At 42.6% G+C, this 24347-nt stretch overlaps 1 protein-coding gene across 1 annotated transcript in view; it reads left to right on the top strand.

Moving 5' to 3' along the window:
* PARD3B (par-3 family cell polarity regulator beta) overlaps positions 1 to 24347 on the top strand; it is a 976716-nt gene that overhangs the window by 572292 nt on the left and 380077 nt on the right. The window contains exons 12-14 of the mRNA XM_037043522.1: positions 4815 to 4985; positions 11081 to 11213; positions 19071 to 19170. Of these exons, the coding sequence (XP_036899417.1) occupies positions 4815 to 4985; positions 11081 to 11213; positions 19071 to 19170 (404 nt within the window). The remainder of the gene's footprint in view (positions 1 to 4814; positions 4986 to 11080; positions 11214 to 19070; positions 19171 to 24347) is intronic.

The raw sequence follows: 24347 nt of genomic DNA, 5'->3' as shown, positions 1-24347 counted from the left end.
AAATACATACCTATGGAGGAACTGAGTTGTAAACATGTATTTTTGAGAGGTAAGAATCTGTAGCTTTTACTAGATCCTCAAAGGAATCTACAGACCCTGAAAGGACAAGAATCACTAGCAAAGCAGTTGAAAACATGGACTCCAGAGTAAGCCAGACCTAGTTCAAGTCTGCTTGTAGAAATGTGACTTGTAATCATGCACTCAACTGGCCTGGTCTTTGGTGTCTTCCTTTAAAAAATGGGGCAGCAGTCCCCAATGCATATGATTTTCGTAAAAATTAATTTGTCTAATGCATGTAAAGACTTTAGCACAATGAATACACAAAGTAGAAAGGCATTAATAAATATTGTTATTAACAATTTTTAGTGCCTTTAATAATCTCTTTAACTCTGATTTTAGAAGCAACATAGCATGACAGGTACATACATGTCTGATTCAAAAACAAGTAGACCCGTCATGCCAGTACCCTTTGGCAAGTCACTTAATGTCTCTGTCCCTTTTCTGTCTCTTAAATAGCCGAGAGTATCATCAAAGGGTTATAAGAAATGAAGGAGAGAACACACGCAAAATATTTGTGCAAAGGCTGTGCACAAATATTTGTGCAAAGGCTGTGCACAAATATTTGTGCAATATTAGGTGCTCAGTTAGAGGAAGACGTAAAACTCAAACAGCATGTCTCCTCCTCCACTCTTCTTCCTGCATGAGAACCAGGTGAGGACTGATGAGATTTGAAGCCTGGGACATGAAGAAGACCTAATCTCATACCAGTTTTTATTTGTCCTAAAATGCCCCAAAGAAGTTATTCCCTATTTTTAGTGTTGTTCTCCTTCCTCTTTTGGAAATTCCTGTGCTCCTTCCTGGCTTGAGGACAGCTAGAGTTGGTTACAGGGTTGCCAGAGGACAGAGTGTGGCTGCTGTCTTTTTGGTTAGGAAGGAAAGTGTCTCAGTGTGGTCAGGCTGCTGTAACAAAATGTCATAAACTGGCCAGCTTATGAACAACGGAAATTTCTTTCCAACAATACTGGAGGCTGAAGCCTCACATCAAGGCACCAGCAGATCTGGTATCTGGTGAGAAGCCCCTGTGGGTGGATAGATGGACATAGCCTTGCTGTCACCGCACTTGGCACAGGGAGCAAGGGCATTAATCCCATTCATGAGAGCTCTGTTCTCATGACCTAATCACCTCCCGGAGGCCCCACCTCCTAATCACCTCATGTTGGAAGTTAGGATTTCAAAGTACAAATTTGGAGGATGGGTTGGGGGGAGGAGCAAAGATACAAACATTGAGCAGAAAGGGGTATTTTTTTAAACAAATGTAAATATAGCCCAGGTTATAATGAAATAAATATCCTAGGATTGCTGAGTAATATCCTTACATAGTTGAATTCACTTATGTAAAATCAGTTGATGACAGTTAGCATCCTCGTGCCTAAGTATGTATTTGAAAATAGTATTCATAGAAAAAATAAAACCATAAGTACCTATTTTTCCTGTCACAGTTATTCCAAAGCAGAATAGACATACACAATTTTGAGGGCTATTTGATGAGCAAGGAGCAATGAGCTCCTCATTGAATCAACTTCATTTTAGATCAAGACCAGACCTAGATACGCGTGTACATGGAGCTGGTTGGGGAGAGAGGTGGTTTATTGCTTCCTCTGCAAGTTTGCTGCTTTGCTCTTCCATCCCCAGTGCAGTCTCCTGTCTTTGTCACTGACTGGCTTTTGTGTAGGGCTCTCTCCCGGGAGATGTCAGGTAATGTATTGTCCTCCCTGGTGTTGAAAGTCTTTTTTTTCCTTGAAGCCCTGCTGCTATAGGAACTAGTCACAGTCATGTATGTAGGAGACAATGGTCAGCGAGGAGGTAATGCTGAGAAGTCAGGGCTTGGGCTCTTCTGATCCAGCTCCAGCCTTAACCAGCTGAGCAAATCCTGAGCGAAGTGGCCTCTCTTACAAGGAGTTCAGTGAATGGTTAATCATCTGCTTCGACCATCACATTATCTGTTTGTGACCAGGAGAGGTTGGGCATGATGACCTCTAAGGACCCTTGCAGCTCTGAATTCTATGATTACAATATGCTCAATGTCAGGACAACATAGTGCTTGCTTCCCCACGAATGAAATTACTCGTCTTGTTGACAAAAGCTCATGCCAATAGCAGCAGACAGGCCAAGCCTCAAAATGAGAGTGTGTGGGTTTTTATCACGCTCACAGTGCTACATGACACTTGGGATGAATGTGAACATCTTCTAAAAAAAAATCCCAGCTGCCCTGGGGTGACCTGCCCTGCCTTTGTGTCTGGGGTTTGGATACAGCAAACATGTTCTACTTCATTGTAGTTCTGCATGCTTGAGACTTGGAATGTAGCTGCAAATAAAAGTGTGTGCTTAATACCTGTTGGTAAGAGATTATTTTACCAAAAGAAAATAAATCTTCTTCTTATATCTCCTTGTCTCTTCATTACCTCTTCATGCAGCCCCTCACCCCGCACTTCACAGAGAAGTTCATAGGTTACCAGGTGGGATCTCACTCGGATTTTATTTCCTTGATTCTACAGATACTCATAAGGTTTCAGTCTTTATCTTTCTCCTTCCTGTTACACAGCGTGAAGTGTCCTGCCAAGACTAAGCCTCTGTGAATCCAACACTAGACCTCATTTCCTGTTAACAGAGCCAGGATCTTGATCCAACTCTTCTGCTTCCTCCTCCTCTTTAGAAACCACACACCCGTCTCCAGTCATTCCGAACAAGATCGTGTGACCCGCCTAACCTCCTTCTGGAGATTCAGCCTGGTAGTCCTTCCATTAAATGCCAAAACAGAATAATTTCTTGAGCCATGTCTCACTTCATAGGACTAAACCATTAAGGTTGCTTCTGTCTTACCCCCGCTTCCAGTAACCTTAATCTTATTCTTTATGTGCCTCACTCAAAACAGATAACAGAAACGAAGCGGTTTCTTTCTCGTTTGGCCTTTCCTGTAAATCTCATTTCCAGATTTGCTCCAAATTGGGGTAAAGGTTAAGTGGAGAGGGAAAACAAGGGGAAGGGAGGGGCACTGCTCTGTGGAGGCAGCCCACTCTGACATTTTACAGCTCTGAGTCTCCCCGTCTCCATCGGCCCCGTTGCCTTGCCATCTCAATTTCTTCATCGAGGGGGCTGTGCCCCTTTGGGTAGCCCCCCAGGACCCCACGTGGCCAACACCCTCTCCAGCAGGTGACCTGTGCCGTGGCTCTCCAGGAGGACACTAGCTCTCCAGAGCAGCTTCCACCACTCGCCCTGTTCCCTGCAGTCTGCGGAAGAGCCTCCTCTGACCGTCGGCTACTGCGTTAGTCAGAGCTTACCAACTCGTGCCCAGGATTTCTCTCCTGGAGCCATACGCGTGGTCCTGTTGTTCACTGTGTATCTAATTTTCTCCTTTCTTAAGGAAGTCTTCTTCTTTCACATTTCATTCTGTTTATTCGAACGTGGATCCCAGATACTTCCAACTGCAAAACCCCTTAATTATTTCCCCTGCCCTATTTCTGCATAGCACAGCCGTAGCCTAAAAGGAGTAACAAGGGAGTTCTAGCAGAGAGACTGAAGAGACGAGGTTCATGACACCCGACCTTGAGCATGTGTGTCTCTGAGTTCCTTTTGGGACTTGGGGCAAATTATCTTGCTTCCCTGCCTCGGTTTCCTTGTCTGTAAAATGTGAACAAAAACATTGATCTATTTCTTGGAGTTCTGTGACTCACTTGAGACAATTGATGGGGAAAAAAATCTCTGGAAAGGCAAACTGTTATGTGTGCCTACTGTTATTTCTGTGAAATTCGTCAGCAGCAGCGTAACATTCCCAACACCGCATCTGCGCCTCATAGCAGGAACTTTTGACCCTGGTGGAAAATGAGTAGAAGACATAATTAATGTCTCTAATCCAACTGCTAGTATTTTAAGCACTCTGCACCCCCAGAGCCAGACTGCCTGTTGAGAAGATACACCCTGGTCCCTTCGCGTACTTTTGTTGGCAGAGCCGGCTGCTGCCAGGCTCCCATGTGTGAGGGGTTTCAGCTGAAGATGACTGGGTGCTGGCTCTGAATTAGTCTGCAGTCCAGACGGCCTGCCCACGTGCTGAGGTTCCGTTCCTTCCTGGGGCTGTTGCATAGAAGTTCTCGTCAGTCAGAACCTTCTTGCAAAAAGCTTGACAGTCCCCTTTCTCGAGCTTTTCTGCCAGGAGACATCACAGCAAATTGGTCCTTCACTTCACAGCCCTGTGTTCTTTTGCAGACTATCAGACTAGCAGCTTCGTGGTTGTGTCAGAGAAAATACCATGTGGATTTTGTCCCAGCACTATTCAATAGAGCTAGCAACAATATCAGGAGACACATCACTATTGTCGAGCACATGACATTGAAGCATGATGTCTCTCTGTGCCTGAAAACGCCAACCCTTGTTTCAGGTGATGTGAGACCACTCTTGTTGGCGAGCCCCTCTCCTGGAGTCGGCAACATGGTCCCTGCCAGAGCAAATGGCAGGATCAGACGAGGTTAGCGTGCTTGCCAAAGATTTAGGTAAGAGACATTATCCAAATGTCTGCATTGTTGCATCTTGGGACCCAAAGATTTCTGAAAAACACTTTCACACAATTCATTCTGGTTTGTATTTGTGACTATTTGATAAGCTCCAGAACCTTTTTCTGCCACAGACAATAAATCATTCCTAATAGCTGAATATTTTTTTCTAATTTCATATTTAAACTTGAACTTTTCCCTGAAGCAGCCACATGTCATCACCACACTTTTCCCTGTTTAATGCTGTTTTTCTTTCCTCCGCCACACTAGGATGGTCGTCTGCGGATGAATGACCAGCTGATTGCAGTTAATGGGGAATCCCTCTTGGGAAAGTCGAACCACGAAGCTATGGAAACACTTAGGAGGTCGATGTCCATGGAAGGAAACATACGAGGGATGATCCAGTTGGTGATTCTGAGGAGGCCAGAGAGGCCAATGGAGGTGAGCAGATTGTTCCTTCCTCAGCAAACTGCCCAAGCCACCCCCTGAATATGTAAACTCGTATCACTAGTATGGTAGCTACACTTCTACTGATTCTGAAATTGGAAAAATATGCCCCAGGAGTTCTCTGATGGATTTATGTGGCGAACAGGTGGTTGTATATTTTAGGCATAACTAGGAGGTGTAAAAATGTGCATATAAAGTAAGTAATTTATCAAATGTAACAGGTCCATATTTTCTAGCTTTTTTCCTTCAGAAATTCCTAGAGCTCTGGGCTTTATGAAGAAGGCTGTATTTACATACACCACTATTGAAGTGTGTAACTTCTTTATATCCTTTTTGACTGATGTGTCAGCAGAGTCCATGTCATAAGAAGTTCCTGATCAGACACACACGGCATTCAATGTGAAGATCATTGCCATGCGGTCAGCTGTCTGTGCTCGTCCCCGTAATGCACACACGGGCAGTATAACACTGTCTCGCAACTAATTTAAAATTTGATCTGTTAAGCAAGCTGCTTGCTTCATGTTGTTAAATAAATGTTTTTAATTGAGTAAATATGCTCTTCTTTATGGGCTTTTTTTTAATGTAAGGAAAAATTTTACCTATACATGAAGTGTAAGTGTAAAATATTCTTGGATGCTAGTATTTCTAAACATTTCACTTATAATTATATAATTCTATTTATATTAAGCAATTATTGGATTATAAACAATTATTAGATTATAATTATTAGATTATTATTAGATTATTAGATTATAAGTAATTTCTTATATATAAAGAAATTACTAAGTGCTGTTAAAATTATTTTAAGAGGAAAAAAGTTTATAGTAGTTAATAAGAAAAGCATTAACAAACCACACATACAGCACTGAAGAAAGAAATCAAGGAAGACACGAACAAATGGAAACATATACCATGTTCATGGATTGGAAGAATTAACAACATCAAAATGTCCATACTACCCAAAGCAATTTATAGATTCAATGCAATAGCTATTAAAGTTCCAATGGCATATTTCACAGACATAGAACAAACATTCCAAAAATTTATATCGAACCATAAACAACCTCCAATAGCAGCCGCAATTTTGAGAAAGAAGAACAAAGTAGGAAGGATCGCAATACCTGATATCAAACTGTATTACAAGGCCACTATAATCAAAACAGCCTGGTACTGGCATAAAAACAGGCACATAGACGAATGGAATAGAACAGAGAGCCCAGAAATAAACCCGAATCTCTACAGTCAATTAATATTCGACAAAGGGGGCAGTAACATAAAATGGAGTAAAGATCGCCTTTTCAACAAATGGTGTTGGGAGAACTGGACAGCTACATGCAAAAAAATGAAACTCGAGCACCAGCTTACACCATACACCAAAATTAATTCAAGGTGGATAAAAGACTTAAATATAAGCCGTGACACCATTAAAGCCCTAGAGGAGAACATTGGCAGGAAAATCTCAGATATTCCACGCAGCAAGATTTTTACTGATACGTCCCTTAGAGCGAGGGACATAAAGGAAAGAATAAACAAATGGGATCTCATCAAAATTAAAAGCTTCTGCATGACTAAGGAAAACAGTATCAAGATTAAAAGAGAAGCAAATGTTTGGGAAAATATATTTGCCAATGATACCTCAGACAAAGGTTTAATTTCCAAAATATACAAAGAACTCACTCGACTCCACTCAAAGAAGATGAGCAACCCAATTAAAAAATGGGCAAAGGACTTGAACAGACATTTCTCCAAGGAGGACATGCAGAGGATCCAGAGGCACATGAAAAGATGCTCGATATCACTAGGTATCAGAGAGATGCAAATTAAAACCACAATGAGATACCACTTTACACCAGTCAGAATGGCTATGATAAACAAAGAAACAAACAACAAGTGCTGGAGAGGTTGTGGGGAAAAGGGGACCCTAGTTCACTGTTGGTGGGATTGCAGACTGGTACAACCCTATGGAAAACAGTATGGAACTTCCTAAGAAAACTAAAAATGAACATGCCTTTTGACCCAGCAATTCCACTATTAGGAATATATCCTAAGAACCCTGAAGCACCAATCCAAAAGAACTTATGCAACCCAATGTTCATAGCAGCACAATTCACGATAGCCAAGAGTTGGAGGCAACCTAGATGCCCATCAGTAAATGACTGGATCAAAAAGCTATGGTACATTTACACAATGGAATTCTATGCTGCAGAAAGGAAGAAGGAGCTCCTACCTTTTGCAACATCATGGATGGAACTAGAGAACATTATGTTGAGCGAAATAAGCCAGGCAGTGAAAGACAAATACCATATGACTCACCTTTAACAGGAATCTAAACAACAAAACAAACAAGCAAACAAAATATGACCAATGACACTGAAATATGGAGCCGGCTGACAGGGTCCAGAGAGGAGAGGGGAGAGAATCATAGGGGAAAAGGGGAGGGACTCACATGAATAAGTATAAAGGACACATGGACAATAATTAAGGTGGGGGGAGGAAATGGGAGGGAGGTGGGGAGCACTGGGGGGTGGGCAGGGAAGGGAATATAAAACAAAACTGTACTTGAATAAGAATTAAATTTTTAAAAATTTTTTAAAAACCACACATATATTCTCTAAAATAAGTCATGTTTGCAATACAATAATAAGCAAAGTTAAAATAGAATACTATTAAAACATACTACTATAAAATATTAGTTTTAATAATAAGTTCAACTTAGAAAAAATAAAGGGTTTTCAAACCCACAAGAGACGAAGGCAGTTTTGAATTACCCGAGTTGAAATCCCAGTCTGGCCATTTCCCAGCCATGCGAAGACACCCCTAGTCGAGTGCTGGGACGTGTAGGTGACAGGTGCTTTTGTCTGTTTTATTCCTCAATGTGTCCCATTTCTCAGCACATCGTAGATACTTAGTAAACACTGTTGAATGAATGAATAAAAGTTGTATCTGAGGCCTACTTCATCTGAAAGGGTAAGCTGAAGTAGTAAACCTAAACTGTATCTTACTTTGTTGTACTATCTGCTATCAGAAAGGAGTAACTGTACCTTTTTACTCGTCTGTACGTAACCTTGTAAATGTTAAATAAATGTAAATTGACCAATTACTGGAGACTATATATAATGAGCCAACTCGATTTCAACATTTGCGTCTGCTTAAGTGACAGAGAGGCTTCCATGAATATTTAATGGTTTTACTTATGTACATAGTTATAAAACCCATATTTATTGCTTCCATCCATAAGAGAATTGGCTCCTTTATGGTTTAATTTGGTTCTTACTTTGAAACCCTAGGACTTCACAGGACTCAGGGGTTGAATATGGGTCTGAAGGATGACTACCGTGTCTGTCCATCAGGGTATTTGACCTCACTTAAGATTTTTTTGGAAAAAAAGATACCTAAACTAACAGAAAAGCCCAGGAGGACAGTGCTATAGAGCAGCATATCTGTGCAGATAGCAAAAGTAAAAAAAAAAAAAAAGGTACTTTTGTAAGAGTTAGTTATCCCCCCACCTCTCGTCTTCCCCAATTTTATGTGTTTCTCTAAAACATATGAATGCTTAGTGGATACGTGTTCTGCATTTGGGCCCATATAGTTGAGACATTTTATCATTTTCATTCTCCTTTATTGTAGGGTTTGTTTTTTTTTAATTTTCACACTCTGGGGTGAGTTGACAGTTATACTATTGGAAGAAAGTACTAAACTTCCAGTTTGCCCACCCTCAGAAATGTCTTGCTAATATACAGTTCACTAGGGAATCCATTGTGAATAAGAAATGGGACAAGAAAAAACATTTTCCTGAGGACATTTAATCAAGATCCATTTTTAGTTTTCTTAATATTTACATGCTTTCCGTGGGGAATAAGCAGGCATTTGATTCTCTCAGCTGTTGAGGATCATATGGGGACCTTGAAGATTAAAGAGCGTTCTTTCTTTTTAAGACAGCTAATCTTTATTAAATTGAAAAAAAATCTACAGCTATCTGATCTCCCCAGTCTGTGTGTCACTGTGTCAGAGCCTACACGCTGCACTTGCATTGCTGGTGAGTCCCCCGCCCCCGGCCCCCAGCACAGCGGAAGCGCATCTGTAACCTAGAAAAGGGGTCCCCGCACAGCGCATGCGTTCAGGCAAATCAGTTAGACTTGGCAAGAGTGCCGTGATGGTTACTTGAACCTTATATTGATATGAAAATTGAAGAAGCTACTTAAGAGAAGTCAAAATATATAGTTGTTGGGTTATTTTCCCACATTACCCAGATGTACAAAATACGTAAACAGTTTTGATGAGGACCTTGCAAAGAATACATAATGAGCCCTTGATTGAATCCAAATCATTTAAAGCAGAAACGTGTTTTTCAAAGGACGAGCCTGAGGTGCAATTGTAATTCCATTTGAGCCTGGAGACTTGGTGTTAAAAAATGGGTTATGACCTGTTTTTTCTTCCATTCCCCAAAACATTTCCCTTCCTGCTGCAAGCTCATCCTGGTAGAAGCAGACCCAGAGCATGTTTAAAAATCCATTATATTTTTTATTGGCTGGGACACTAATGGAGGGCTGCTCGACAGCTCTATTTTACAGGCTGAATACTTTAATTAGGCTGGTTACTGATCAGTTGTTGGGATATCGATTGTGTCATTTATCAAAGAGCTGGGAAAGCAGACAAATGGTTTTTTTTTGTTGTTCTTGTTGCTAAATCAAAGCATGCCAACACTATGGTGATTACCAGGGGGAAATGGGGGTGAGGGAGGTAGGAGAGAGTTGGGGGTGGGGGGTAAAGGGTGATGGAAGGAAACTTGACTTGGGGTGCTGAGTACCTAGTGCAATATACAGATTATGTATTCTAGAACTGTACACCTGAAAGCAAATAGTTTTGTTAGCCAATAAATTCAATTAAAAAATAGCACAAGCCTGTGCAAGGTAAGTCGTTCCTCTCCTACCTACCAGGGCTCCAGTGTTGAAAGAAGTCTGCTGAGTACCGGCCTTGGTTTGCCTCGCAGCACAGAGGCAAGGGGTGTGGAAACACTGGGTGTGCAAAAAGTGTCATAAGGCTTGTCAAATGGCTAATGGACCATCAGCCACTGAAAACACTATAATTACTAAGAATATGTAAATTTAATGTTCTAACTATTTTGTTTAAGTAGCCAGATACTGAGTGTTTGGAACTGAAAAGGAAAGTATAAACCACATGCATGTGGTTTCTCAGAAGGAGAGAGCTTGGGGGCGGGTCTTCATTTCTGTTCATGGCACATTCCTCTCATACACGGTCAAGGGCACAGCCACGAGATGGCTTCCAAGCGACTCCCTTGAAATCCGTGAGGAAGACACACAGTATGAGCGAGATCGAAACCCAGCCCTCTGTGGCTCGCGCCCCTTGAACAAATAGCTCTCTATCATCGGCCCTTCCTATGGCTTCTCCCACGCCTGTGGAACATGGCTTGGGGGATGTTACTCTGGATCCGCAGTTTCAAGGCAACTTTCAGTTTGTTTACAGAAATCCAAAATAGGAGGGAGACATAAGGGGAAAACAAAGAAAAATGCCTCAGAGGGACCACAGCCTGGCATTGTCACAGCACTTTGTTTTAAGCTCCTGGCCGAGAGACCCAGTGTCAGCGGTGGGACACACTCGTGACCTTTCAGTGGCGACCGTGTGTGGGTTCTGACTTGTCCTGCAGCATGTGCACTTAGTCGACAGGGAGAGGGGGGACCAGCTGGTTGGCAGAGAAACATCCTTGGCATGAACTGTATTCTTGTGTTGACACTGACGCAAGCTGTACTCCCAGATGGAAGGAAAATTGAAAGAAGCCAGTTGTAAGTGGAGTGGGGGTGCGGGTGGAGGGGAGAAGAATCAAGTTAATCCTCTTCTGTGCTGGCTGTCAGCGCTCCGAGTCCTTAGCACCCATTGTCCGTATTTTTCATTTCATATCCAACGATGTTTTAACTCATAGGTCCATTTTGATTTTCCCCAACTGAGGATTTGTATCCAATAGACTCTTGAGAGCTTATTAATAAATCAATCAATCATGTTTTGCTTTGCTTTCCTTGACCGAGTTGGAACATAGTTAAAAAACAGATGTAACTTTTATTTTCATCCCGTAGGAGGCTGCAGAGTGTGGGGCATTTTCTAAGCCAGGCTTCGAGAACTGTCAAAACGCCGTGCCCGCCTACAGGAGACCGGATAATGGCACGCTGCCTGCATTTGGCACATACAGTCCGACAGACAAACAGAGAGGTAACGCGTCTATCCGTTTTCATCTACTCACATTGTGTGAGCAAACACCAGTGTGTTTCTATTTTTTAAAAAAGAAAGAAACAAAGAAACAAAGGGGAGTTAATTAAAATAAGTGCAGACTTTGTTACTCTGAGTCGTGAACAGAGAGGTGGGTGGGAGAACTGACTCAGAAGTGAGAAGCAGATTCCTGGCACTGGCTCCAGCTTAAGTGACAGTTTCTGTGCTTGCTGCCCCAAACACGGAGGGTTATGTGTAAAACAAACCGTGCCTGGAGATGCAAAGTGGCAACTGTGATTTTTTTACAGTCTTTTAATATTGGAAGTTAAGAAGTATAAAATACTAAACTTAAAAAAAAACACGTGGACTGGTATTAAATCCCTCAGTGGCTATCTCATGATTCACAGAGGTGTGGGGTGAGTCCCGTGAACTGAGACCGCTCTGTGACAGTGGGGCGTCCCTGTCACAGCCTCACTATGCTGTCCTCCCCTTACGATCTGCCGTGGGCCACGTTTTGAGCTGGGCTCTAGACTGGGCTCTAGATGGAAAAAACTGGGCGTTCATTCTTTGTGTTTCAAAAATTATACTTCAAGTCACCAAGAAAAGTCTTCGATTTCCCGAAATCCCCTTTCTGTAATAACTTTCATTTTTGTATTGTAAAAGCAATACATATTCATTAGAAAAAAAAGATAAAAACAATAAAAAGGAAATTCAATGTTAGACATATTTCTGTCAAAGATACTAATGAGTAACATTTTTATGTGTATATTTCAAGTCTTCATGCAGTATGTGTATCTAAAGTGAAATGGAAGTGAATACACTATATATAATGTTTAAGAATTACTTTTTAATTAACAACACATTATGCATACCTCACTATGTCCTTGAACATTCTACAGTAGCAGTCAGTAGTCCCATAGCGATCTGTTGAATGGAGTTGTTTATGTAATCAGCCCCTTATTTACACTTGAGACGTTACCAGAAGTGAAGTATGTGGGAACAGTTTCTCAACTCTGAGATCAGTACTGAGGTTTCCGTGGATTAAATTGTTCCGTCAGGGCGGGACGCTGTTCCCCCTCTGAATTCCTCCGTGTCGGGGTGAGCAGTGGCAGCAGCTGTGACCACTTACTGTTTACTGGCTGTTAGACACTGTGCCGAGCAATTTACAAACACCCTCGAAGTGGGTAGCGTTATTATCCTCCTTTACAGATGAAGAAAGAGAAAGTCAGAGAGAGTAAATAATGAACCCGAGACCACATACTTGATCCACACAGAGCCTGGATTCAATTCCTGTCTCTCCGACTCAGGCTTAGTTCCTGCGCCTCAGCACGGGCCCTGTCTCCCTTGGTCCCTTGAAACTGTTGAAATCTTTTTACCTGATACTAAAAATGTCCATTAGAAGTGGACTTCACTTTTTGTCACAAGAAATGCTCAGTATGTCTCTTCTTAATTTTTTTAAGAGAAACCTGACATTTATTCAGAGTAGTTGGGGAAATAGTATGTTCTGAAAGAAAGATCCTACATTTAGTTCATGTCAATCTAATGTTTTATCGTTAGCTTAAATGAAGACACCAAATATCAACTTATTGTATTTTTTAAAGATTTTATTCATTTATTTTTAGGCAGAGGGGAAGGGAGGAAGAAAGAGAGGGAGAGAAACATCACTGTGCGGTTGCCTCTCGCATGCCCCCTACTGGGGACCTGGCCCATAACCCAGGCATGCGCACTGACTGGGAATGGAACCCGCGACCCCTTGGTTTGCAGGCCAGTGCTCAATCCACTGAGCCACACCAGCCAGAGCCAGCATGACTCTTGTTAAAAATTAAAATTTTTCTTGACAAAGCAAGATCTCCTCCTGAGATTTTAAGTCTCAGCAGCAGGAGAATCTGAGGAAGGGACAGCTAGATTTCCATAGAGTAAAATAGCCTTCTCCACACCATGACCATATTAAAATATCCAGCCTTCATACAATTGGCTGTCATTTAAATCTCAAGCAACATGTTCAGCGACAATCCCAGTTATGATTTTATTCCTAATTATACCAGTAACATCCGCAGGAACATTGGGTGTGTTACTCCTATCTCATTTCACTTTCACTGCCATGGATGCTGAAGTGGTAATTACACAGTATATTTTTAGAGGACATTGAGATTTCCAAGGAAATTGATAATATCTAGGAAGGATAACAAAGGCCAAAATAGTGAAACTGTGGGACTGCATAAAGTGTAAGACTACAACCAGGAAAAAATGTAAATAATAAAGTATCCTCAAAACAATGTGCTAAAAACATAATGAATGTAGCGATGTTTTGGAATGTTGGTAGAATGTACAGAGTTTGTATTTCCACTGAATAAGTGGAATTCTGTAAGCGTAAGTGGCCACGGACAAGCCCTGGGGGGTTCTGTCTCTTCCTCCTGAGACGTGGACCCAGGTGGGCAGTGTTTCCGCCCATGAAAAACCCAGGCAGGTCAGCTGCCTACAAGGTTCCTTCAGCACTCCCTGCCCTGACCTCCGTTTTCTAAGTAAACGTAAAAAATCCAGTTTTTTCAAGAAGTGACTCACGAAATGTCATATCTTCAAAATCAGAAAGCATCTAGTTTGCTATTTTCTTATGTATCTGCGACACACTATGTTATAAGAACTAGACCTATAAAGGCATAGACTCATTAAACTTTAATTGTAAGAGGCCAGGAGATAAAATTCTCTTACTTTTTATATACACTTATTGACTTAAAGACAAAAATAGAGAGCAGGATTTATAAACATGCTACTCTAGGAGAATGGCACGATCCAGATCTCTTTGTAATATTAATAACATTTAAAATTTTGAGGATCATTGAGCGTTCCTGAGTTACAGATGCATGGGAGGTAGCAATAGGTCACCAAGGCTCATAAAGGCTCCTGAGTGAGTGTTGATTCACCTAAACCAACTTTTTAAAGGAGCTCTTCTAGCCAAACGAGATTGATTTGGCAAAATGGAATGTCTAGTGAGAAGAGGAATTGTTGCAGCCAAAACACTAACTTTTTTTCTTCCTCTTCCCCCTTTCCTGTGTGTATTTAAAAACCCAATGTTGATATGCTGTGTCCCATCTATTTTCGTAATAATAGTGCATACCACCCACAGCTCCACGGTTATTTTTTGTACATACATATTCCTGTCAAGCTGTTACACAGAAAAGGCATTTTTAGAACTAACATTTGTAGAAATTGTAACACCATAAAATTCACATTTGTGTTGGGGAATTGCTAGCAACGCCTGCAGTGGAAAAAGTGTGGTGTGCCAAGATGGTAATAAGGACGAAGGTGGTATCCCAGGGGGTTAGTATAAAATCCTATTAGGCATTGAAATGGTAATGAAGTCCACCAACACTGTATTTTCGGAAGAATCTGGCCAGCAGATCTCACCGCAGGCCAAGTGATAGCTGAAGCGCAGTTTGCCTCTGGTTTGCTTTGACCTCTCCTTCTGTGGCTCTCGTCAGCGCTCTCATGACCCCTCTCATGCCCTGCTCCCACTCCCCCTCCTTCCAGCTCGTGTTCATCCCAGCTCCTGCCTCAGTCCCTAATTGCCTGAAGTCTGCCCGGGGTCACCCGCTGAGGTCTCCTTTAAGCCTTTCATCCCTACCCCAAATCAAACGTTTAATTCTAAGTGCTGTCCCACTGAATCCATGTTCCCTGGGGTCCTTGGAGGAAACACATATGAGGATGATTATCCCTGATGTGTCTTTTCTCGGGAACCAGCCTACATCCACCGCTCCATTGCGTGTAAGGCACCACCTGTACGTTGGGGACCCGAAGTTGAATTACACTTTTCAGTCTGACTGATGTTTATTGGGCACCTCCACTGTGCAGAGCACACTGTCAGAGATGCCAAGATGAGTGCACTGCTGTGAGTGTCAAGAATAGTCTAAAGCAGGTGTCTGCAAACATTGGCTGTGAAGGGCCAGACAGTAGGCTTTTAGGCTTTGGGGACCGTAGAGTCTCTGTTGTCACGCCTTAAGTCAACCAACCATAGGCAGGACATCAGTGAATGGGGGTGACTGTGTTTAATGTAACTTTAGGTACGAAACAGATATAGGCGGGTTTTTATCCACAGTGACAGCTTGCTGAGCCATTGTCTAAAGTCACCATCCTTTTACTCATTTTTTTTTTCTGATCGTGCCCTGGAAGGATGGACTCTGTATGACAAGGAACAATAAAAGATGTTGAAAACAGTAAAGGTCATTTGGTCATCAATGGAGTAGTGACTACAAAGTGCATTATCGACATTCACAGGCATAGGTGTGCAGGGGTGCGGCAAGAGTAGGTTTTCAGTTATGAGTATGTGGAACACAGAATTTATTATTGTTTTATTATTTATTAATTATTGCATTGTTTTCCATATGAAAATAAATTGTAAACCTACTTTTGCCCACAATTGTAGAATGACCATCAAGACTTACACTCAATAAAGTCAAGAAATATAATTTATAAGAGATAAGAATTCTAGATTTTCACACTGATATAGGGCTTAACAAAGATATTTGGACCAAGAGAAAATATATATATATATATATTTCTTATAACCTCTGATTATGTTGTTTAAAAATGTACCAAAGACAAAGAATCAACAAAAAAGATATTTACCTTCTGTTCCTATCACTGCCTTAAAAATAAATAGGTTGTTCATGTAAATGAATTAAAAACTAAGAATAATGATTATAATAAAGTTTAAAGAGAAGATGCTGAAGAAGAGATGAAAGAGGAGAAAAAGAAATAAATATAGATAAATAGATGATAAACCAATAGCTTACTCATTGCAAAAGCAGCATGTGATAAATCCTATACAGAAATTATTTTCCAAAATATGAATAGATAAACCCAAATGTCAATAGATCAAGACAGTGAGAGTATATTTCTTTTTTTTAATTTTTTTAATTGTAGTTTACCTTTATATTATTCTGTATTAGTTTCAGGAGTATAGCCTAGTGGTTAGATAATCCTGTGCTTTACCACCAATATTATTTCCACCAATATTATTTCCACCAATATTATTTCCACCTAAGTATTTCCACCAATATTGCCAGTACCCACCTGGTGCCATACAGTTACCGCAATATCATTGACTGCGTTCCCTATGCCGAACTTTATACCCCTATGACTGTTTTGTAAGCTACCAATCAATACTTCCCAATCCCTTCACCTTCTCACACAGCCTCCCAACACCCCTGCCCTCTGGCAACCACTGGTCTTTTCTCTATGTCAGTGAGTCTGTTTCTGTTTTCTTTACTCAAATCACAGCCCAATCAGGTTTAGCGGCAGGAGGCAAGGGGATGTGCTCTATGCTGAGACTAAGGGACTTGGGCTCCTTCCGTCAGTAGTTGGGCCATCCTCTAGGGTCTCCTCTACCTGTGCTTGTGGCTGGTAGATGGGAAGAGACAGAAGGTGGAGAGAAGAGGTACCCTTTCCTATCCATTGGGACTGGGAATGACATTCACGACAGTAACTCACATTCTATTGGTAAGGTCTAGTCTAATTACAAAGAGGGCAGAGATATGGGGTCTCAGATCTTGGTGTGTGCCCAGGAAGGTCGGAGGAGCCCAGACACAGTGAGCACCAGTATTCTCTGCCACTGTTACAGGAGTGTTGACAGGTCTCAGGGCAGTGGTGAAAGTTTCATCGAGGAAGCGGTACTTGAGGTGGACATTGGGAGAAGGGTGAGGCTTTGGTTGGTGGAATGAGTTTTGCAATTATATAATCAAACACATGAGGCAGGAAGGCCCTGGCTTGTGGCTGGGGACTAGTGCGGACTCTTAGGTGGCTAATGTGTAGTGGAGATGAAAGGGGCAACCAGGGACACAGACCTTATTCTGTAGGCAATTGTGTAACTGAAATGTTTCTGAGCACACAAGTTGCATGGTCGCCGGCATCATTCCCCTCAGCCTGGAAAATGGACTGAGAATTTAATGGCAGAGAAATCAGAGCCTGCAGGAAAGATGCAGTCCCAACATGTCACCAGTCCCCGGTTTGCATTGTAGTCCTTCTGCTCTGTTTCTCTCAGCAAGTCTCTGGCAGCCTGATGGCTGTCATATTACCAAATAACTGGCTCCTGGGGGAGGAGGGAAGTGCAGGGGGGGAAATGCTGGTCACCTTTGGTCATTATGCTTCTGTGCCCTGGTCATCTTAGCTATCATATTCCTGCTCGAAGCCTCATTCCCAAGGCTACGTCAGCACTGCTGAAGAACCATCTCCATCTTATACTGTTCCCTGGGGCAGAACGTGGAGCATGTTCTTGCCAGGGGTGTGTGTGTGTGTGTGTGTGTGTATGAGAGAGAGAGAGAGAGAGAGATTATAAGGGATTGGCCCATTCATTTATGGACACAGGCAAGTCTGAGATCTCTGAGGAGAGGTGACAAGCTGGAGATCTGGGAGAGCCCGTGAGGCGACTCCAGTCTAAAGAGCGGAAATCTCAAGACCCCCAAAGAGTCGATGTTTTGGTGTGAGGCCAAGGGCAGGAAAAAGCTGATGTCCCAGTTTGAACAAGGTCAGGGAAGAATTCTCTTCTACTCAAAAACGTGTTAGCATTTTTTGTTCTGTTCAAGCCTTCAACTGATTGTGTGAGTCCCACCCACACTAGGGAGGGCAGTCTCCTTTACTCTGTCTACTGATTTAAATGTCAATCTACCCCCAAAACAGTCTCCAAGAGATACCCCGAATAGCATGTGACAAAACATCTGCATGAAATTTACCATCCAACCTGACACACACAGGCACGTCACAGTTCTGGTACCAGCTGCACTTAGCAAGGACAAAGAGACTTTTTCTTGTCCCAGAAATCAAAAACAAACAGAGTTCATTTTTTTACCATCTCTCTGACTGTAATAGCTATAAGGTAGAGTTCATGATGCATAGAATAATAAATCCTTTATTTGCTTATTAGCACTTTGCATTTATAAATCACTGCTTGAATACACACCATCTTATATAATCTTTACACTCCTCCAATAAAGGTATTCTTATCCCTATTTTATAGACCTAAAAGCCAAGACTCACAAAAGTTGGACCAATTTGCCCAAGTTAAAACAGCATTAGGAGCTGTGATTGAAAGCATGCAGTCTTGCCCCACAAACTCTACGCTTACCCAGCATGCTTGCTAATGCTTTTTATACATTATCACATATGGTTGTTTAAGATAAGCATTAAATGACATAATGTACAGGATACTTAGTAGCACCCTGATACACAAAAAAGATTTCCACAGTGACATTCAGGATACCTGCCTAATTTTTTTTTTAGGATAGGCTGAAAAAGTACACATTTTTGGTAAGTGGGAAAACCAAAATTCAGACCCCACTTTTTTGTTCCCCAGGCCTCAAGCCCAGGGGTTTTTATTATGAAACACATGCATAAAGAATGTTTTCCCCTCTACTATGTCTAAATGGTTAGTAGATATACTATATTTCATGATTTTTAAGTAGTTTTTGTCATTAAGGCAAATGCTTAAATCACCATATAATCCAGAGCATTCATTATGGAGTCTTGTTTACAAAGCTGTTGTCATGAAAGAAACGGCTTTGTTCACCTTCCACAACTCACAAGTAATGAATGTGTGTCAGCCTTTCCTAAGTTGGAAAAGGCAGCGAAGGTACACGGAGTTGCCACGAGTTGCCAGCAGGTCACCAGCGTGAACACACTTCGGTTTCCTGGGACAGGCGGCATTAACTCTCCTGCAAATCCCCCCCGCTCCGTAGGAGGACTCACTTATTTCCAGGTTGGTTTCTGTGTTGGTGGAAATTGTGTCTGAGAGTTGGACGGAAGCAAAGCCGGTCACTGAACAGTTCTGTCTCCAGCTTTACTACAGCTCCATCTGTTCTTCGTGCACAGAGCCATCACTTCCCCGGGACGGATGGGCCGAGAGCGGAGCGCCGCCTTCCCCACCACCACAGGCCGTTCTGGAGCTGGGCCTTGGAGAGTACGGCCACAGGTATGGACCAGGGGATAGGCCATGAATGTTCCTTGTTATGGGTTTTCCAGGAAAACCAGCAACCTCATTTTAACTCTATTTCTTTCTAGAGTGGAAACCTCATAGGGTCTGTCATCCCTTTCCAGTGAAAGCTTCTCCTACCTGAGAGCTGTGATTGTCTGTCTTTTGCTTCCTGGAATTTGTTAAGATTCATCATATTATAAAATACTTAAGAAAATTGCTGAAATTTCTTTTGTCCATTTAAAAGCTAGAAGAGTAGACCTCAAAGAAAAATATGGAAAGGTATAAAACAAAACTGAGGAGATATAATTCTTGGGGTTTTTTTCTTCGTTTATAATTGGCAAACCCTGAAGGTATTTTAAAAATAGCTGTCCAAGAAAATTAATGGAATCTAAAAATTAAAGCAATACCATATATAATCAAAAATATTGAAAAGTGCCCAATGTTGTGTGCATTTAGTAATAGAAACCAAAAAAAATCAATGTTTTTTAGACTCACACAAGCATGAAAGAAAGAGATTTACTAAGCATACACACCATTTGACTAGTGGAATTCATAGATTTTGTTCTTCTGATGAGTTTTAAAAATCATTAAATTGCCCCTTTGCTATTTTCTGTATTTATTATGGCTGTTAAAAGCTGTGTATTTTATTCCATTCTATGTCCCATGATAATCCTGTGAAATTTTTTTTATTTTTCTTGCAGCCACGCTAGTGTCATTCCTATTGTATCCTTGATTGCGATCTGCTAGAAACAAAGCAACACAACAAGAGAATAGCTAACTTTATTAGCTGGAAGCTTCCCTATGTTTACCCGTCTCTGATTCCTACATGTCTTACTCAAAGACAATTTCACAAACTAGATTAATAATTGCAATAATGTCCCAGATCAGTCAGTATGTCTTGGGGTTTCTTGAAAGAATATCTGGACATATTTAATTTTGTTCATTCGTTTCCATTTCCTGCCTCAATCCTGAATCAAACATGGCAGACTGGTGGCATTAGAAATTCTGTTTAAAAAAGAATTTTATACATTCTACTTCAGTGTTTACTGTGTGTATACATGCAAAGCTGCTGGGGTAGAATGAGGAAGGATCAGTTTTAAACCACACCCTCAAGAAGATGGAAGGCTAGTAGGTAAAAGTGACAAGTAGAACACAAGGAACAAAGTAGTATTTACCAGAAGGTATAAGTAAAACGCTCTGAACATTTAAGGCACGGGAGAATGCCTTCAGATAGAGCAGAAGAGAAAATGTTATGGAAAAATGGGATATTAGAACTGACTCTTAACATATGAGTATGGGGTGGACGTGAGATGAGCCCAGGAAGAAAGGAAATCTCAGAGAGAAAGAAGGGAAACAGGAACAGCATGGCGGTGGGAAAGTTGGTGGATCTGTACAACTTGTATCGTGGCTGATGGGCCAGAGGGTGAAGCCCGGATGCAAGAATAAGGGACGCAGATTTCATTCTTAGATAGTAAAATCTTACTGCAGGGTTTCGGCTATCAGGCAGTCGCATGATATGACCCCAGTCTTAGTTGTGTGTAACATGGATTGGGCAAAGAGAGGAGGGCTAATAGTTACTAAAAACGCAGGCGCTTTGGATACCTTCCGAGGCAATCACAGTGAGAGGTGCTGAGAACTTGCCCTGGGGAAGATGGGGCGAAGCCTTCAGATTGTCACCGGAGAAAGACTGGCTCTGTCCTGGCGTGGTCTGGAAATAGGTTCTTGTTGTGACGTGAGAAAGGAATTTTAGGGACAGTTACAAAGGAGGAATTTAAGCAATCGTGGCAGTATTTATTACAGCGCCTTTGAAAAGGCTGCTCCAGGCCCTGACTGGTGTGGCTCAGTGGCCTGGGCATCGTCCTGCAAACTGAAAGGTCTAGTTGGATTCCCAGTCCGGGCACGTACCGGGTTGTGGGCTGAGTCTCCCGTGTGGGGCACACTAGAGGCAACTGATTGAAGTTCCTCTGGCATCAATGTTTTCCCCTCTCTCCCTCCCTTCCCCTCTATCTAAAAATGAATAAATAAATATCTAAAGAAAGAAAGAGAGAAAAGGCTGCTGCACTCAATGAGGCACTTCCCTCAGTGGGTGGATCGCATTCACTGCCCCCAGCTACACCACACCTCACCCACTGGGCTCAGGAGGCTGCCCCGCTGCTCCCCAGTGCCAGAGGCTCCCACAGTGTAGCTTAGCCTCTGTTCCCGCCCTGTCCGGCCAGCTGCAGGCACTGCAATTTGGCTTGTGCAGCTGCCAAAAAGAGACGTGGACCTCTGTTAAGTTTCTCTATATTTCCTTGGGTTTGGGAAGGGTTCAGCTTCCTTTCAAACTATCCAGTCTCTTCCCTGGGTCTGCTGGGCTTTGTGCCATTATCCTACCCAGTCTGTTCCCCAGGTCTGTCTCCTTCCCTTTATGGTCACCGTTTTGGCTCTTACTGCGCAGGCCTCAGGTGAAAGGGCTTCCCCCTTTGACCTGCCCGTTGTTCCCCAAGCATCCAGGGGAGCCTGTCTGTGTCCCTCGGGGGATTGGAAAGCCAGTCTTGCCTGCCACTCAGAGGTTAATCCCTTTGGTGGAGCAATGGCAGCTATTCCCTGGAGAGACTGGGAAACCCTACTTTCCCAACTTCATCAGGCTCAGCCAGTTTTCTCACTTTTCTTTCGTTAATGCCTAACTAGTTGCCTATGCTAACAAGATGAAAAACCTTCAGGGGGGAGAGAGACAGAGTTAGAGTTCAGAGAGGTCACAAGATAGAATTATTAAGAATTAGCAACTGCCATTTTGGATGCTTCTATGCCTCCGCAGACTCCACCCGCGCCCGCCCCCCCCAAGCCTTTTAGTAAAGCTCCTTCCTCCATGATCTTGAAAAACAGCTTCTATCAGCCCTGACTGCTGTAAATGTTCATAACCCGATTTGAAACAATAACTTTTGTTTCTTTTGCCCCCTCTTGCTCCCTAAGCCCTGTGTTTAGGATGCTGTTCTCGCCACTTTACCAGGATGGCTCTCTCAACAGTCAATGGTCATCTCCTTTCCATCAAAATTATGCTACTGTCTCAGGCTTTATTCTTTTTTCATCCTTCCATAGTATTAGATCATTAAGTCATTAATTAGCTCCCCCATCCTTTCAAAACCATTTGTGGAGCTCTAAGCTAGGCAAGGCGGGACTCAAACAGATGGGAGAGCATCGCTGCCCGTGAGGAAAGCAGGCTCCTCTTGAAGAGACAGACACACAGATCATCGGGACGCAGCCCGCTGGCTGAGCATTAGATACAAAATGCGGCTGGAAGCCAGAGGGATGGGTCACTAACTCTGCCTGCAGGTATCGAGGAAGGTGTTACAGGAGAAGTAGAGTTGAAGTGGTTCCTTGGAGAACAGAAAGGGGCTTACAGGACAGAGCGAAGTGGTGGGAAGGGCAATTCAGGTTTGGAAAACCAAGCGATGGGACAAGGAAATGCAGGGCATGTTCAGTGCAGCTGAAGCATATGGTATCTGGGGGAAGAATCAGTGGGAAGGGCATTGTCTGTCATGCTCCGTGAACACCATGCTTCTCTGGGGAGCAGTGGAGAGGCATTGAAGGGTTTCAAGCCTGGATGACAATATCAAGTCAAGGGAGTTGGATTGCAGGGGGGATGAGTGGACCGAAAGAAGCCATAGGCAAGCTTACTGGACTAGGGATCCACAAAAGAAGAGAAGGGCTCGAAATGAAGGGGAGAGCAGCATGGTGGAAGAGGAAGAAACAGAGACAAAGACACTTGTGAGTTGGAAGGAGCAAATCTAAAGCTTTGAAACTCTCCCTCCTGGGATCTCGTGACCTGCACCATCCTGCAAGCTGCTGCGTTGCCTAGGTGACCAGCAGCAGTGGGGTTTGGATGTGTGAAACTTGGGGTGGAGGAGAGGTTGGAAGGAATCCAGGATGGCTGAGCAAACAAGGCTGGGAGGCTGTCCTGTCTGTCAAAATAAATAAATAAAGAAAAGTCGAAAGCCCTCTAAAAGGGAAAGTGACGCTTTAGGGAGGGAGCCAGTCTTCTGAGGCAGAAAACTGCTATCCCAGGTGAGGTGAAAAACACATCTGATCCAACTTGATGTCTGCACTTCGGACCAAAATGAAATCAGAAATTTACTGAACTTATTTGTACTATTATGTCAGTGATTATTAGACAACAGTTTAGAGTACGTGTGTCTAAGTAAAAGGTGAGTAGATTTAAAGGAAAGATATTTTCCTACTGTGGTATCTCAGGGACAGTTTCAGGCAAATTAACAGCAGACAGAATGTCATTGAGTTTTATTTATAGTTTATTTAATTTATTTTTATTTTTTTGTCCTCACTGGAGGACATGTTTATTGATTTTAGAGAGGAAGGGAAGGAGAGAGATCGGGAGAGAAACATCAATGTGAGAGAGAAACATTGATTGATTGCCTCTCATACGTCCTCTAATGGGGGACCTCTTGTCTGTGCCCCAGTGAGGGACTGAACCCACAAAGTAGGCATGGAACCCTGACTTGGAATCGAACCTGCGACTTTTCGATTTATGGGATGCTCGAACCAAGTGAACCACACTGGCAAAGGCATAGTTTTGTTCACAGTTTAGATGATACTTGGTTGTTCTCTACGTATTCGTGTTTCCCTCCATCTTGCTTCTGGCTCACTTCTCTCTCTGTCCCCCTGCCCCCCACAATACACACACGGTCTGCATCTACTCTCACAAACAGCAGCCCAACGTTGAAGCCTGTTCATGGACACTGGTGGCTTCTGACAACTTTTTGGCATGCCCCTCTAAACCTTCCTCACCTGTTTTTGTTTCAGCCAGTTCTCCTTGAACATTCGTGGCTGACCTTACGTGTCTTTCACCTTCCCAATTTGTCCCCACATGCAGGATGCTGGCATGTGTTTCTTGCTCCTCTTATTTATTCATTATGCAACATAAGTTGACATTGAGTATCGCTTCTATTTGATAGATGCCCTGGTTGTTCATGCTGAAAACACAGCCTTTATCTGAGATGTGCCTCTGGCCTGCCGTCAGCGTCCAGCCTCCCACCACACCCATGGCAGCCACTCAGCCATGAGCACGTGCTAACCCCTCAAAACTAAAACATGTCACATTGCACATTTAATCACTGTGTCACTCTCCCACTGGAAGAACTTGTAACATGTAGCCTAAAATTGAAAGTGTTTGGTAGTCT

This window comes from Sturnira hondurensis, unplaced genomic scaffold, assembly GCF_014824575.4.
Source record: "Sturnira hondurensis isolate 20B ecotype Veracruz unplaced genomic scaffold, ASM1482457v3 Scaffold0004136, whole genome shotgun sequence".
Taxonomy (NCBI): domain Eukaryota; kingdom Metazoa; phylum Chordata; class Mammalia; order Chiroptera; family Phyllostomidae; genus Sturnira; species Sturnira hondurensis.
Note: the sequence above shows the minus strand (reverse complement) of the source record. Positions and strands in the feature narration are given on the sequence as shown.